Below are 17,448 nucleotides of genomic sequence, written 5' to 3'. Positions count from 1 at the left end.
TGTGTCCTAGGGAGCCATCAGGTTTTTTGTAGATTAGGACGTCAAGAAAGGGGAGTTGGTTGTTGTCTTCTATTTCCATAGTGAATTGTATTTTGGGGTGTAGGCTGTTGAGATGTGTGAGGAAGCTATCTAGTTTTTCTTTCCCGTGTGGCCAAATTACAAAGGTGTCGTCAACATATCTGAGCCAAAGTTTGGGTTTGTGTTCTGACTTGTCTAAAGCATTGGTTTCAAAGTGTTCCATGTACAGATTTGCGATGACCGGTGAGAGGGGTGATCCCATGGGTGCTCCTTCTATCTGTTTGTATCTTTGTCCATTGTGGATGAAGTACGTGTTGGTTAGGCAGTGGTTGGTCAGGTCCAGGATGTATTTGGGGGGGTTGTATTTGTTTTGAATGGCTGTCAAGGCTTCATTAATGGGCACTTGAGTGAAGAGAGATACAACATCGAAGCTCACAAGTAGGTCATCGGGATGTAGGTATTGTTTCTTTATTGTTTCTATGAACTGGAAGGAGTTAGTAACGTGTGAAGCGATGGATTCTGCATAGGGCTGAAGTTGCTTAGCGAGAAATTTAGCGAGATTTTGTAGAGGTGAGCCTATGGAGCTGACTATTGGTCTGAGTGGTGTTCCTTCTTTGTGTATCTTGGGGAGACCGTAGAGTTTGGGGCATCTGGATGATTTTTCTCTGGGGATGATTCTTAGCTGGATTTCTTCACTGATAGGAGAGGCTTTTATTTTGGATTTGGTGGTTTTTTCCAGATAGGTGGTGGGATCTGTTTTTATAGGTTGGTAGGTAGGGTCTTGGAGTAGATTTGATAGTTTTGCTTGGTAGTCCGATGTGTTCATCACAACAGTGGCGTTGCCTTTGTCTGCTGGGAGAATGATTATGTTGTTGTCTTTCCTCAGGTTGGTGAGTGCTTTCTGTTCTTCTTTGTGTAAATTGCTTCTGGGTGGTTTGCTGGAGCAGAGGATGTTGGTGACTTCAAGTCTGATTTTATTGGCTTCATCTGGGTCGATTTTGGTCAGGCTAGCTTCGACTCCGCATATGATGTTTTCCGTGGGGATGCGTCTCGGGGCGACTGCAAAGTTGAAACCTTTGGAGAGTACTTTGGTTTCAGTTGGGGTGAGGATCCTGTTTGATATGTTATGTACTGTTTGTTTCATGGGTTGTTGTGGAGGGTGGCTGGGCTTCTGGCGTTTTTCTAGTTTGTAGAGTTTGTTGGTGTGTCTGTCTGTCTTATGTGAGGTCTCAGTTTCAGCTCTCCAGACGGCTAGTTGTTTGCATTTGTCCCAGAGTGCAGGGTGGATTTTGTTGCATAGTTTGAGGTGAAGAGTGAGCAGATCTTTGTTGGTTTGGTTTAGTAGGTATCTTTTCTTATGTATTTCGTTTCTGATTAGGGATAGTTCAGTTCGTTTCAGGATCCTTTCGGTAGCTGGGGTTTTAGAGTGGAATTTAAGTTGGAAGCATGTGGGAGTTAAGTTGTTGTCTCGGCAGTTGCGTAGGAACAGGATACGTTGGAGGCTATACACCACACCCCTCAACAGTATTTATAGGAACTCAAACACCAGACTCTGCTCTGTTCCAGTAACAAGAAGCCGAAAGCACCAGCCTGAAGATGACGAGTGAGACCTTGTCGAAACGTCGCACAGACACCCCGACTCTTACACGGGAAGACACCCGAAGACACCAAAACCTGCATATATATATATATATATATATATATATATATATATATATATATGCTTTCGTAGATTTTCACGGGTACAGGAATGCAGGTTTTGGTGTCTTCGGGTGTCTTCCCGTGTAAGAGTCGGGGTGTCTGTGCGACGTTTCGACGAGGTCTCACTCGTCATCTTCAGGCTGGTGCTTTCGGCTTCTTGTTACTGGAACAGAGCAGAGTCTGGTGTTTGAGTTCTCAAACACCAGACTCTGCTCTGTTCCAGTAACAAGAAGCCGAAAGCACCAGCCTGAAGATGACGAGTGAGACCTCGTCGAAACGTCGCACAGACACCCCGACTCTTACACGGGAAGACACCCGAAGACACCAAAACCTGCATATATATATATATATATATATATATATGAAAATCCGTAGGCATGCCACCCGTAGGCATTTCCTCCATAACACGCACAGACATTTCCCCTTCCTTTCTAGGAGGAAAAAAGTGAGTGTTAAGGTGCAAAAAATACAGTACTTAATTTCCTTTAATGCAAATAATATTTTATTAAATTTATATTCCGCCCTTCCCAGAGGTGCTCAGGATGGTAAACAACAAGAGATAAAACAGCAAAAACATATTGAAAAACATTTCTGATACAGGTGCAGACTGGGAAAGATCTCAACTTAAAAGGCTTGTTGAAAGAGGAAAGTATTCTGTAGGCACTGGAGAGGCAATAGATATGGTGCCTTTTTAAGGGGAGGGTATTCCAAAGGGACGCGGGTGGCGCTATGGGTTAAACCACAGAGCCTAGGACTTGCCGATCAGAAGGTTGGCGGTTCAATCCCCGTGACGGGGTGAGCTCCCGTTGCTCAGTCCCTGCTCCTGCCAACCTAGCGGTTCAAAAGCACGTCAAAGTGCAAGTAGATAAATAGGTACTGCTCTGGAGGAAAGGTAAATGGTGTTTCCGTGCACTGCTCTGGTTCGCCAGAAGCAGCTTAGTCATGCTGGCCACATGACCCGGAAGCTGTACGCCGGCTCCCTTGGCCAATAAAGTGAGATGAGTGCCGCAACCCCAGAGTCGGCCACGACTAGACCTAATGGTCAGGGGTCCCTTTACTTTTTTATTCCAAAGGGAAGGGGCCACCATAGTACAGGCCCAGTTGTGTGGAAAGCGCTTCCTGATTAGATGGAATCTGCAGGAGACCCTCAGCTACAGAGAACAGCGATCAATTGGGTATATATGGGGTGAGACGATCTTTCGGGTACTAATGATTACATGATGATTATGAGTAGTGTTCAGCTAAGTTTGACTCCAAGTAGATCCACTGAAATGAATGAACGTTGCAAAGTTAGAGCCATTAATTTCAGTAGGTCTAGTGTAGTTGAATTCCATCCTGTGAGTTTAAGACCATGTTTCTAGGCAATACTTCCAAGTTCTTGTTTTGACCCTTAAAAGGCCCAAGCCTGCCTTCCCCAATCAGGTGCTCTCTAGATGTTTTGGTCTTCAACTCCCATCAGTACCAGCCAGCACAGTACCTGCATCAGTACCTGCCTGCACTTTGCTTGTATCCAGCATTCGTCATCCTCTGGGTAGACACGTTGAAATTAATGGGCATGGCTAATGTAGCACCATTATTTTCAGTGGGTCTACTCTGATTCACACTAAGATGAAGACGACTCTGGGGTGGGGGCTATTCAGGACAGGGCCTTTTCTGTGGTGACACCCAATCTCTGGGACTGCCATGTCCCAGGTGCCTACATTTGTTGGTTTTTAGACGCCAGTCGAAAACTTTGCTTTATTTCCCCAAGCTTTTCAGTGAGATATGTCCCAACTAAGCTCTGTGACTTCCATCTTGGCTGCATTCAGATACAGTGGTGCCCCGCAAGACGAATGCATCGCAAGACGGAAAACTCGCTAGACGAAAGAGTTTTCCGTTTTGGAGGTGCTTCGCAAAACGAATTTCCTATGGGCTTGCTTCGCAAGACGACAATGTCTTGCGAGTTCCTGCTGTTTTTTCCCCTCCCCCTTTTTCTAAGCCGCTAAGCCGCTTATCAGCTGATCCGATCAGCAGATAAGCCGCTAAAAGCCGCCAATAGCACTAATAGCGCTAATCCGCTAATCCTTCAATGGGCTTGCTTCGCAAGACGAAAAAACCGCTAGACGAAGAGAATCACAGAATGGATTCTTTTCGTCTTGCGAGGCACCACTGTACTCAACTCACCTTTCATATTTCATTCTTGTTTTGCTGTTTCTCCCCCCCCCCCAATTATGAATTGTTTTAAGCTATTGTGGGCCAATTTATTAATATGGTGTTCATCGCTTTGGGAGTCTTTGGGCCCCGAAGCCCCAGCGAACAGTAGCATGACTCATCTGTGGTCGTTTCCAGTTTGTCAGCCAAGGAATGGGGTGGGCCATTCCTTTCCTTGCTTGCATTTGTGCAGATGCACTACCCATGTGGCAAGAGAGGCTGTCCAATGCTTTGCCTGCCTTTGCAGACATGCGTCATCCGCGCCTGGGATCTGAGCAAGCCGCTGCTTTTCTGCCCTGCCATGAACACTGCCATGTGGGAGCACCCCATCACTGCTCAGCAGGTGGATCGGCTCAAGAGCTTTGGCTATGTGGAAATTCCTTGCATTGTGAAGAAACTCATCTGTGGAGATGAAGGTTGGTAGATAGCCAGCACACTTTCCCTTCGTCCTTCCTTCCCTTTAAATGAAATTATGGGCATGGCAGGAGGTACGCAACCCTGCCTCTGTGGGCTGGTTCCCATGCTGCTTTTCAAAGATGCTGCTGGGTTCCTTTGAGTCACTCCAGGAACATCCAGAAATTGCCACACATTCTTTTGAAGAAAGCTTCCAATATTTACAGTGCAATCTTATATGCATATACCTCTGAGTAATTCCCCTTGAAGAAGATATGTCTAAAATCGCACTGTCAGTCACTGGAGCAAGACGGTTGGAGCATATTAAACCTGTCCTGGTCCGACTGCACTGGCTACCAATTAAGCTTCCGGGTCCAATTCAAAGTGCTTGTTTTGCTCTATAAAGCCTTAAACAGCTCAGGACCGCAATTTCTCAAGGACTGCCTCTTTCCATATGAACCGACACAGACCCTGAGATCTTCTGAGGCCCTTTTTCATGTGCTGCCTCTTCGAGTGGTCCAGAGGATGGCAACATGAGAACGGGGCCTTCTCTGCAGTGGCTCCCCGTCTGTGGAATGCTCTGCCCAAGGAAGTTCGCCTAGTGCCTTTATTATATACCTTTAGGTGCCAGGCAAAACCTTTCCTTTTTAACCAGGCCTTTGGTTGATTTGATCCTATGCCCTTTTAAAGCGTGGGGTTTTTTTGGTGGGGGCGTGTTATTGGGTTGTTGTTTTTATTCTGATTGTACCGTATTTTTCGCACCATAGGGCGCACCGGACCATAGGGCGCACCTAGTTTTGGGAGGCGGAAAACAAGAAAATATTATTCTGAACCCCAGAAGCCAGAACAGCAAGAGGGATCTGGCTTCTGGGATACCGTGTGGCTGTTCTGGCTTCTGGGGTAACCCCGCCAAGCCTCTTCAGGGCAGCGGGATGAAGGCTCCCCCTGCCCAAAGAGGCTGCGCAGGGCTAAAGCAGAAGCCAGGACAGACGCGTCGCTGAAGGGGCACTGTGCCTTCTCTCTCTCTGTGCAGCGCCCCTCCTTCACAGGAAAGGTGCTGCGCAGAGAGGGAGAGGGCGCAGCACCCTTCAGCGAAGCTGGAGAAGGAACAGAAGGAGACCCTTCTGTTCTTCCTCCGGCTTCCAGGACAGGTGCGTCGCCGCGAAGCCAAGGAGGCTGCATTCGCTCCATAGGACGCACACACATTTCCCCTTCATTTTTGGAGGGGGAAAAGTGCGTCCTATAGAGCGAAAAATACGGTATATGTTGCGATCTTTTTTGTGAACCGCCCTGAGACCTCCAGGTATAGGGCGGTATATAAGCTCAATTCATCATCACCATCATCACCACCATCAGTTTGATTATCTGATTAATAATTTCAAAGGTGGTCCTTCAGTTGTTGTTTCGTGCCCCTGGCTCCCATCCTCCTTGATGATTAGCCATGCTGGCTGGGGTTGATGGGAGTTGGAGTTCAGCAACATCTCGAGGGCTGTGGTTGCCCATCCCTGGTCAAAAGCAAGGTGTATTCAGCCTTGGAGATCAGAGCTGGAGGAGAGAAGCATTTCTCCCTGTGGAGGAGCTGGCCTCACCCTGCTTCTGTCCTCGCTTTACAGGTCGTGGCGCCATGGCAGAAGTGCCAACCATTGTGGAGAAAGTAAAGGCGATCCTGTCAGAGCGGGGCCTCTCGGCACACAGCTGATCCCCAGGAACAGACAGCATTTCTTTCTCCTTCTGGGACTATGAAGGTTGAAAGAGCAGGGAGGGAGAGTGAAGACCACAAAAACTGGATCCAGTCCTTACTGGCAGCTCTGTCTCTGCATGGTTGGAAACCTCCTGCACTTGAACTTGAGAGTTTTGATTGGGGGGGGGAATCCTCTGTAATTCCTTTCGTGCAACCCCAATGCTTGTTCCAGCTTGAAGAGGGAGTTGTAAACTCACAATATGCCGGGCAGTTTTATTGGTGTGGCATTTACCTTGCGGACAAGAGAGGGTGTTCATAAAAAGTCAGGAAAGAAGCTGTAGTAGAGGTTCATAACGGTTTCTTAGGTGTAGCCTTTGCACCAGGGAGTTCACAGGATTAGAATGGGAGCTGTTTCACAACTTTCCTGGGGTTAGGCTTCCATCAGTAAGTCTGCTTAGGGGCCCTATGACTTTAGCTTTTGCTGACATTCAGGAATGCTGACATCAAAGACACAAGGAAACAGACCCTCTGCAGGAGAGGTCTTGTCAGGCTTTGCTACCGCTGTGTAGTGCTTTCGGCACCTTGATTTGGGGCTGGGGTGGGCGATGGCCTGGGAATTTCTTTGCTGAGAAACGGGCTAAACAAACATTCACAATTGATTAACAGCTTTGTTACACAAGAGTTGGAGTGGTGCAGTCCGGGATTGGATGGTGGGAGGAGATCCATTCCAGGCCCGTCTCTATCCCTTTGATCCTTGCCGGTGGGCCAGTGTCAGGTGGGGTCGGTGGACTGGCCTTCCTGGTCAGTGGCCTGTCACATAAACACAGCAGAGTTTGCTCTCGTGTCCTTAGAGTGCATTTAAAACCAAAGCAGCTTCTACACAAACACGGGCGCCTGGTACAAAACGTACATGAAGGGCAAACTTTGAACTGCTACGCACAAGAGAAACATTGGATCCTTGTCAGTTTCCTACAGATAAAAAGCTCTTTGTAGTTTTCCCACCTTGCCTTCCAGCTTGTCGCAGGGACACTACTTCCTGCGTGGGGATGGAGGACTGGGGTTAAGGGCATGAGATTCACCATAGGTCATCATCTCTCGGAGACGGAGCACAAACTTTGCGCCCAGAAAGAGCCTCTGGTTTCTCAGAGGCTTGGCAGGGCAGGGGCGGCCTTGAGAGAGCCATGACCAATTGGCGTTAGATGGAACAATGCCCACAGGAGGCTGATTTCTTGCCTTCAATCTTTGGTTCTCAGACTGCAGGGACGGCATAGCTGAAGATGGCAGGGAATTCCAGGGAGAATGGATTCTTTGCCCTGAAGCATACAGTGCCTTTTCTCTCCACCAGCCAAGACCTGGGTGGCTTGAACCCCTGACTGAGGACCCTCACTGATCCACACTGAACTTGTGGGGGCAAAAGTATCATCATTGCCCTGTCACCCCACCCAGTTGCTCTTGGAAGAGCTGCTGCTTTGCCTTAACTAGGAGAGAACAAAAGATGCCCTGGTATACAGTGGTACCTCGGGTTACAGACGCTTCAGGTTACACTCCACTAACCCAGAAATAGTACCTCGGGTTAAGAACTTTGCTTCAGGATGAGAACAGAAATCGTGCGGCAGCAGTGGGAGGCCCCATTAGCTAAAGTGGTACCTAAGGTTAAGAACAGTTCCAGGTTAAGAACAGACCTCCAGAACGAATTAAGTTCTTAACCCGAGGTACCACTGTATTCTAAATTTGCTGCTGGATTAATTCCCCAGTTCACTGCAGCAGTTGAGAAGCTGACCCATAGACACAACTTTCTTTGCCTATACTTGGGTTGAAGTAGCTTCGGGATGAATATTTTTGGGTTGCGCTCTGTGGCGACCCAGAAGTAACGGAGCACGCTACTTCCGGGTTTCGCCGCTCGCGCATGCGCAGGCGCTCAAAATGACGTCACGCGCAGTCGCGTGTTATGTTCGCTTCAGGATGCGAACGGGGCTACAGAACGGATCCTGTTCGCATCCAGAGGTACCACTGTACAGGCCATATATTTCTTTGTGCTTTTGGGGACAAAACCGTTGGATGGAGTCTCCCCCTGGAAGACAACCTCTGATTTTGACTGGAGCGATGGCATGGCAAGGGATGTCAACCAGTTTTCTCTTCATGATCAACCCCCCCCCATCTCTGCTATCAGCTCCATTGCGCCAACCCAGTGCCTGCATTGTGTCCGTATTCTACCCCAACCACCAAAGTGGTGCTAGTAGCTTGGGGAGTAAGACAGTTTTGATCAGGAAATGGGAGAAAAGACCAGACACATTTCCTATTATTTCAGTGGGTAGAGTAAGTAGTTTGCATACAAAGAGTCCCTGTTTCTAATTCCTGGCACCTTCAATGAAAGGGATCTTGGACAAAAAGTGTGATGGGAAAGTCCTGTCTCCTGGGGAGACTCTGCCTATCAAGGTAGATGGACGAATAGTCTCACCTGGTATAAAACAAGTCCTCTCTCCCTATGTACATGCGTGTTTTGCTTTCAAGCCAAACCAACCGTGGATTTTCCATGCCAGAATTGGCTGGACCAACGGTGTTTCCAGCAGTGCTGCTGCCGCCTGTTTATCTAATGTGAGCCGTCGAAGAGGGTTTTTATAGGCATTGTGCAATGGCTGCCGTCCAAAGCTCAGGGCCAGGGGAAGGCGGTGCTTTCTGACAATTTGCATGCGCAACATCGATGTTTGCAAACTGGCCTTGCAGACTGGCGACCAGCTGCATTTATAAATATTGACAGAAGCTTGCTTGCCTCACTATGCCCAGCGAGGCCAAGCAGATAAAAGTCCTGGGAGACTCCTCTGCTTTGCATGTTGCATGGCAGTGCAGACACAGCATGCAGCTGTGCACTTTTACTCGGGTTTCGTCACTGAGGGATTCTGTGCCCCGTCGTGTCTGCCCTCTCACCACCGATGGTGGAGGCCTGGCAACCCCCAAAAACAAATTTTGCCCAGTGCACACAAAAAATTGCCACATCTGCAAAACTCCCAAGTTAATCTCTGAGATTGATCTTTAATGCGATTGCTCTTCTAAGTTTTCCATGGAAGCGTCCGCCACTCGTATCTGTTGTATGAGTTGAATCGTTCAAAAGTGCAATCCTGCACATGTTTGCTCAGAAATAAGCCCCTCTGGGCATCATTGGGGCTTACTCTCATGTAAGTGTGCATTGGGCTGCAATCTCTAGTTCAGGCATAGGCAAACTCGGCCCTCCAGATGTTTTGGGACTACAACTCCCATTATCCCTAGCTAACAGGACCAGTGGTCAGGGATGATGGGAGTTGTAGTCCCAAAACATCTGGAGGGCCGAGTTTGCCTATGACTGCTCTAGTTGCTCTCTTCTCTGCCTTTTCCAAGAGAGGTTCTTGTACAGGGTCACATGATGTGGGTTGACCTCTTGTGCTCCATCATGTGACTTGAAGACCCATTTAGATGAAGTGTTTTGGTCTTGATAAACCTGTTCCAGGCTAACCCCACTAAGCAGGTGGGTGTGACTCCAGGTACATTCTGTTTGGCTGACAACCCAGCAACTCGGAGACGAAAATGTTGCAAGATATCGCTGTAGAACAGACAGAACAGGTAGTTTAGAGTTCCTTAATTGAATTGCTTCTTAGCAAAGGATGGGATAGAAATACTCCCCTATTGTACTTTTCACCATCATAAACAAAAGGGGCAGAGGCTTTCTTTTTTATTTTCAATGAAAGCTGAACATTCAGGGAAAGGTCCTGGTATGTCCTTAAGGTTCCCAGGCCTCCACTGGCTGCTTTGGCTTTGCCACCCAAACAGTCTACAGTGGTACCTCGGGTTATATACGCTTCAGGTTACAGACTCCGCTAACCCAGAAATAGTACCTTGGGTTAAGAACTTTGCTTCAGGATGAGAACAGAAATCCTGTGGCGGCGTCACGGTGGCAGTGGGAGGCCCCATTGGCTAAAGTGGTATCTCAGGTTAAGAACAGTTTCAGGTTAAGAACGGACCTCCAGAACGAATTAAGTACTTAACCCGAGGTACCACTGTACAGTGGTCTGTTGGACTGGTTGCCTGCTAAGGGTATAACATACTGTAAATTTTAATTCCTTTTCCCACAACCTTTCCCACGCACTCAATTCTATATTATGTCCTATGTCTCTCACCTAGTTAAGCTGACTTAACCATCTCGTCCTTTGTCTCCCACTCCAACAATAATTTATACATCCTGGAAATTAACTTTCCTGACGATTCTATAAGGTCCCTTTCAAATTGTGAACTTTGTATCACAAACCCATTTTTCTTGTCAACTTTAAACAAGGTTAAAGGAGTGGATAATGTTGAAGAATGCACACATTTTAGATCTTGAAGGACACAATATAAAATTTGGCTGGCATGCATGTCTATGGTATGGTAAAGCTGAAATATATAAGAGCTTCTTGAATCATGTAGTCAGGAAGAATTTGTTTAGAGTATGGGATAAATACAAAAACCTGCTTGAAAGCAGAACATGGCGCTCACCCGCGGAAGCAGAATCCTTGAGAATATCGCCAATGGATAACATATAGAGATTTACTGGACTTTTCACAATTAGAGATCAGATTGAAGAGGCTGGAAGATGTTAGTTATGTGGTAACGGACTGCTTACAATATTATCAAGTCAATGAAATTTATTATTTGCCTTTTATTTGTAAGCTGCCTTGACCATATTTTATATTGAAAGAAGGGATGAAAAAAATAATAAATTTAAATGAGTGGAACTAAAAATTGACTGGTGTTCTAAATAAATATTAGAGTCTTTATTATGCTGTGATTGCCCGGGGCAGGATTATGATGGTTAATATGTTATGGAAGCTTGTGATAATTAAGGAAGTGATTAATTTTATTATTATTATTGCACTATCATCACTGGAGAAGATGATGTATCTGTCAAGGGTATGTGGACTTCACATTTGGTACGTGGTAATGAATAGCTGGCCGCATCTCCCCTCGGGGTTGACCTTTATGTATATAGAAAAAAGCCGAGTTTTAATTAATGCATTGCCAGGCCTCCTGTCCTGCTTTGCTAAGGACAAATTAAGCCTTTGAACAGAGCTTGGGAGTCTGTCTTTTATGTTGTGAGAACGCAGTGCTGAGTCAGCAGCATCGTCCTAGAATAATAACCTGCGAACCCCAGAGGCTCTCAGGCTTCTAGTCCACCCAGGTCTTGAATACATGCAAGGCAGCAACCTTGCTGAAGCTGAAGAGTCATAGAATCACAGAATCATAGAGTTGGAAGAGACCACAAGGGCCATTGAGTCCAACCCCCTGCCAAGCAGGAAACACCATCAGAGCACTCCTGACATATGGTTGTCAAGCCTCTGCTTAAAGACCTCCAAAGTAGGAGACTCCACCACACTCCTTGGCAGCAAATTCCACTGTCGAACAGCTCTTACTGTCAGGAAGTTCTTCCTAATGTTTAGGTGGAATCTTCTTTCTTGTAGTTTGGATCCATTGCTCCGTGTCCGCTTCTCTGGAGCAGCAGAAAACAACCTTTCTCCCTCCTCTATGTGACATCCTTTTATATATTTGAACATGGCTATCATATCACCCCTTAACCTCCTCTTCTCCAGGCTAAACATGCCCAGCTCCCTTAGCCGTTCCTCATAAGGCATCGTTTCCAGGCCTTTGACCATTTTGGTTGCCCTCCTCTGGACACGTTCCAGTTTGTCAGTGTCCTTCTTGAACTGTGGTGCCCAGAACTGGACACAGTACTCCAGGTGAGGTCTGACCAGAGCAGAATACAGTGGCACTATTACTTCCCTTGATCTAGATGCTATACTCCTATTGATGCAGCCCAGAATTGCATTGGCTTTTTTAGCTGCCGTGTCACACTGTTGGCTCATGTCAAGTTTGTGGTCAACCAAGACTCCTAGATCCTTTTCACATGTACTGCTCTCAAGCCAGGTGTCACCCATCTTGTATTTGTGCCTCTCATTTTTTTTGCCCAAGTGCAATACTTTACATTTCTCCCTGTTAAAATTCACCTTGTTTGTTTTTGCCCAGTTCTCTAATCTGTCAAGGTCATTTTGAAGTGTGATCCTGTCCTCTGGGGTGTTAGCCACCCCTCCCAGTTTGGTGTCATCTGCAAATTTGATCAGGATGCTCTTGAGTCCATCATCCAAGTCGTTGATAAAGATGTTGAATAAGACCGGGAGAGGCCTGGGTCTGGTCAGCACCTGTGTAGGAAAGTACCTGGGTGCCCTCTTTACCCTGCCCTGAGTTGCGTTGCTGTGGAACAAATGGTAGTGGAGAGCTTTTCGCTGAATGTCATGCTGGTCAAATATTTTGTTGCTCATCAGAGGAGCTATGCACCCAAATGAACATCAGGGTATGTGTGTGCATGGTTTTTGCATCTTAGTTATTAATAGTTTTTATTAAGTTTTCTGTTTTACAATTTAAGATACTCATTTTACATCCTTAAGAAATCAATGATTTCCCTTCTTCTCTTTCCATGGTTCATTTTGCTTATCTTATACCCCTGCATATTTTACAAAAAAACTATACCAATCGGTTTTCCATTATTCCATTATTTACACTGTTGAATTTATCTTAATGCTGCTGGCGTTTTCAGCTGTACACAATTATTTTCCATGTATTCAATAAACGTTTTCCAGTCTTCTTTAAACATATGTTATTGTTCTCTTATTCTATGCGTTAAATCTGCGAGTTGTGCATATTCTGTCAACTTAAGTTGCCATTCTTCTTTAGTTGGGACCTTGCTCGTTTTCCATTTTTGGGCTAACACAACACGGGCCGCAGTAGTAGCATACATAAATAACCTTTTTTGACACCTGGGAATTTAGTTAATAGTTATTATTTTTGCAATACATGGGGGAAAAACCCAGAACCCTCAACATCCCCCCCACTTTAATATATACGCCAGCCCTGCCCCCTCCTCCCACATAGATAAGTCCCTCTACCCATCAAAGCTCACAGGCACTTGGTGCCTTTTCATGTGTGCATGCTTATACTAAAAACCCAAAATTCTAATTTGTAAGATTTATTGACGTTTTTAGTGATACTGATAGTGGTGTCATACCTAAGGGATGGGGGAGGAGTTCAGTTCAGTTTACATTTAATGCTGAATCCATCACATTTGCACTTTTGAATGGAATATGTGAATCAAAACACAGCTACCCTCCAACATTTGCACATTTCTGATCATTTTGATGCAGTCCCCCAGCCACCATTTGCAAAACAATGCCTGTATTGGGGAGGGTGTGTGTAAAAAATGAAGATATTAGTGAAAATAGCATACCAAAATCCATTATACGTGGGAAATTTGATTGCATGCACTTTGTGTACAAATGTGTACACCTCATATAAAAATGTGTTAGTTAGGAGGCATTTACTGATGAATTTCCATGAGGATTTTTTTTAAAAAAACACCATTATGCAATTTGCTGCAAAATGTGGAGAACTGAAAACTTCCATCAAATAGCATACCTGTGGAAAGTCTTGCTGGGGGTTGGCTCCTCCCTTGGATGGATTTTGCTGGCTACCTTGAGGAACAGGATGTGTGGACTGGATGCAACCTTGATCTACTCTATCTGGAGTGTTCATATTTCCTCCTTTAGATGTTGTTCATCAACGAAATACGCGATTCCAAGCTTGCGGCAAAATCAATACTGATAAAGAAAACAAGAAGAGCAGATAAAGGGCTTGGCAGTTGGCAGCCTAATTCTTAGGAACACCCTTAGATGCTGTTGTAAGACGCAGGCACGTGGGGGTGGTGTCTTGTGGCCAAAGCCAGGAAGCGCAAGAATAGAAGTGGTTTGAGGCACTTGGGCCTTGCGGGTTGGAAAGGGCGATCGAAGAGGAACTGAAACGAGATCTTGCAGCGCTGTGCACCTTTCCTCAGGAGCAAGTCCTGCTGAACTTGGGGGGACCGAATTCCGAATAAACAGACAGAAATGTTGAGCTGTCAGATTTCACAAGCCGGAATGAATGCGTGGGGAGGAAGTGAAACTGACTGTGATTACAGACAACTCCGGCGACGTGGAAGAAAGGAGAAGGCTGGGTTGTCCTCGTTGACCCTCTGATCTCAATCTTCCGTTGCTGTGGTTGCCTGCCTCAGCCTCCCTCTCTTTTTATTTAAGAGCACAAACCATTCAGATCTAGGGCAGCACCCAGTTTCTCACAGGAAGCCCTGGTGCAGGTGATAACCCTACCCTACTGTTGCCTCCCAAAGACTGGTATTCGGAGATAACACTGCCTCAGAACATGGAGAGTAGCCTTTTAGCTACATCGGTTTGTTTAGCATGAGCATTTCCCCCCCATCCCAATCTTCAGCCTCAAGAAGGGGCTCCCGAAGTAGCCGACAACTATTGAAAAGTCAAGACCTTGCCCTCGGACTCGCAATCTGAGGGACAAGCTCAGGTGTGACTTTTTAGGCACAGAGATATTGTTGTGAGAACCAGAAATGGTAAAATTTTGGAGGGGAGCCGAAAATTGCTGTTTTTCAGCAGAGACAGTGGTGAGGTCCTGCGGCGTCAGCTCCCCTCCCCCAACCTGATGGAATGGCTGCCACGGGTAACAGTTGAGGGAGGAGCACGATGCAACTCATCTGTGCCACTGATAGGCATGTTCTCTGCATTTATCTAATCCCGTTGAAATCTAGTGATGCTGCCTGGAAGTGCGGTCAAAGATAGCTCAGCTATCAGTAGCAGCAGGACTTGTGGGGAACTTGTGGTCCTTCAGATGTTGGCAGACTCCACCTCGCAGTAGCTCACAGCCCGCGTGTCCAGTCGCCAGGGATGCTGGAGTTGTAGTCCAGCCATATATTGAGGACAATGAGTTCCACCATCCGTGGGTTACAGAATCTGTGTCTGAAGCACTTTTTTGAGTAACCAAGCTGGGTCTGAGCTGTGACAAGATGCTCTCACAGACGTGGAATTCCACTGGAATGCGTGAAATGCCGTACTGAAGGGGAAATGCAAAATCTCAAAGCTTGCATAGCTTTGCATAAGCATTTCCCAAACTTGGGTGTTTTTGGACTACCGTTCTCATCATCCCTGACCACTGGTCCTGCTAGTGTAGCACCCTGCTTGTGGTTAACGCTTAGCTGGAATGAAATATTCAACGCAGCAATAGAAAAATTAAAATAATAATTTATTTGTCGGACAAATAAATGATAGGCACAGTGGTATATGGTTACCAAAGCTCTGCCCACTCCAGCCCTGATGGCCAGCGCTTATATTTCCTCAGCCCAGCCCCATTGCTCCTCCTTTGGCTGCCTCTGTCCAATCAGCCTGGTTGAAATTCCTATTGGCTGTTTGCTAGAACCAATCATAAAAGATACACCCATTTCCTATTACCTTTTATGGGAGACAAAGAGCTATATTTCCTTCTATCCATAAATGGCAGACAAGTAGCCATATATCTTACATTTGCCTCGACAAGGCACCTTAATTACCAGATCACCTTTTGCCCGTTGCCCCTGCATTCCAAAACAAATGGCTAAAACAAATGGCTCATGGTATTAAATTCTATCTAAACAGAGATCTTGGGTTCACATTCTCACACACCATCAATGAATTAAGAATCTAACATTTCTTACTTTCTAAATCCTTTGCATAATTACATTAAGCCAACAAATCTCATACATAACATAGATAGCTTTTTAGAAGAAAAGGCCTTTGCAAAGTAAAAAAGGAACTCAGTAAAAACAGCTTCAAAAGAAGCCTCTTCAGTCCCCCCCCCTTCTCCAGCCAGCTGCTTTTCCCATTAGCTCTTCCCAAAATTTATTGCCCTTTAACTCTCTCAGTATACCTTAAACCTTAGGGAAATATGGCTAGAGTCTGATGGGAGGCACATGGTACTATTTTCTGTTAAACAATAAATCTTACTATTTACCAACTCTTAATTAGTGTTTTTGCAGCTTGATTGTATTCTGTAATATGTAGGGTCAGTGTAACATTTGCTCCCAGCCTGTAATTCCCTTTTACAACTTTGAGAAACTTGTCTCCTGCTACTGCTATAAATCAGGGGGGGGGGGCTTGTTCAGGAGAGCAGGAAGATATATATATATTTATAGAATATTTATTAAAGGTTTTAAACAATACATCACCAAACACATAAAACACCATCACCAACATAGAAAAAAAATAAACACAAAACAAATAACATACAGCATAATTAGATTTCAATAAACCAAATTTCTATAACCTTCCTTTCGGACTTCCTCACATCTCCCTTTCCTGCGTTCCCATTTATAAAGTTATATTCAGCAGTGCTTCACCTTCTTTCAAATCTTATTTTGTAATTTTCAAATATTATTTCTCCAATTTTAAACTTTATTATCAAATATTTAGATGTTTAAATTTGACATAATATCAATCAAAATTTCAACCTTGTTCTTATAGTTCACTTATTTTCATACATCTTTCCACTAATTTACTAATGCCAGATTATTTTCTATCCTGCATCATCTTAACATTCATACAATTTACAATGCTTTTGCAAGTAGTCCTTAAACTTTTTCCAGTCCTCTTCCACTGTCTCTTCTCCCAGGTCCCGGATTCTGCCAGTCATTTCTGCCAATTCCATATAGTCTATCAGTTGCGTCTGCCATTCTTCCAGCGTGGGCAAATCTTGTGTCTTCCAGTACTTTGCGATGAGTATTCTTGCTGCAGTTGTCGCATACATAAAGAAAGTTCTGTCCTTTTTTAACACCATTTGGCCGACAATGCCCAAAAGGAAAGCCTCTGGTTTCTTAACAGGAGAGCAGGAAGATAAACAACTGCCAGAGTACTTAGCCAGCTGGTTTCTGCCTGGCATGAAACATACAAACATTTGCAAATATATCTTTAAGCTCATTTTAAAATACAGGCCTTGATCAGATGCCTCACTAGCTAGCGATGATGGGAGTTGTAGTCCCAAAATAGCTGGAGACCCACATTTGGGAAACACTGGTTTAGATGAACTGGGAGTTTTGTCTGCTTAGAAATCTTCCTATTAACTACACAGAAAAAAAAACAAATAGCCATCTCTGCTGATTCTAGAATTTAATGTTTGGGTGCCTCATCTCTCTCTCTCTCTCTCTCTCTCTCTCTCTCTCTCTCTCTCTGGTGCTCTTCCTACTTCTGGAGTTAGAATTCCACCCTTTGCTACCTCATTGAAAAAACAATACCATGTTTTTGCAATTGCAGAGCTGCACCCTAGTGAAATGGGGAAACTTGAGAGGGGAGGGAGGAAGTGAAAGTACCAGTGTATATACCACAGGCTGCTCCTTAAATCTACTTGCCTGTGTCTGCAGCTCATTTTGCCACCGCCACCCATGTTGCCCTTTCCTGTGGGAGTGAGGAGTAGAAAGTTGGCATCCGTACCACCTTCTCCCATAGTTGGAGAAAGGTGGTGGCAGTCTCTGAGATTCAGAGAGAGGTAGGGTGACTTCACATAGCTGCAATTCCCAGGAAAGAAGAATTGACTGTAAACAACTC

At 45.4% G+C, this 17,448-nt stretch overlaps 2 protein-coding genes and 1 long non-coding RNA gene across 7 annotated transcripts in view; 2 read left to right on the top strand and 1 right to left on the bottom strand.

Moving 5' to 3' along the window:
* The window catches only part of PPCDC (phosphopantothenoylcysteine decarboxylase), a 165,537-nt gene extending 159,293 nt beyond the window's left edge, over nt 1-6,244 (top strand). For all 4 annotated transcript variants that reach the window (XM_082198750.1, XM_082198748.1, XM_082198749.1 and 1 more), the window contains 2 exons: nt 4,157-4,325; nt 5,916-6,244. In XM_082198750.1, the coding sequence (XP_082054876.1) occupies nt 4,157-4,325; nt 5,916-6,001 (255 nt within the window). In that variant the 3' untranslated portion in view covers nt 6,002-6,244. The remainder of the gene's footprint in view (nt 1-4,156; nt 4,326-5,915) is intronic.
* The window catches only part of SCAMP5 (secretory carrier membrane protein 5), a 93,004-nt gene that overhangs the window by 52,371 nt on the left and 23,185 nt on the right, over nt 1-17,448 (top strand). The window lies entirely within an intron of this gene.
* Nucleotides 7,801-17,448, bottom strand: part of LOC309518541 — a 300,968-nt gene continuing 291,320 nt past the window's right edge. The window contains exons 2-3 of one of the 2 annotated variants that reach the window (XR_014213470.1): nt 12,157-12,798; nt 7,801-11,204 (exon numbers count right to left, since the gene is read on the bottom strand). This is a non-coding gene — a long non-coding RNA (uncharacterized lncRNA). The remainder of the gene's footprint in view (nt 11,205-12,156; nt 12,799-17,448) is intronic. The other variant, XR_014213471.1, reaches the window with a different exon arrangement.

This window comes from Podarcis vaucheri (genome assembly GCF_965113315.1).
Source record: "Podarcis vaucheri genome assembly, chromosome: 14".
Lineage (NCBI taxonomy): Eukaryota > Metazoa > Chordata > Lepidosauria > Squamata > Lacertidae > Podarcis > Podarcis vaucheri.
Note: the sequence above shows the minus strand (reverse complement) of the source record. Positions and strands in the feature narration are given on the sequence as shown.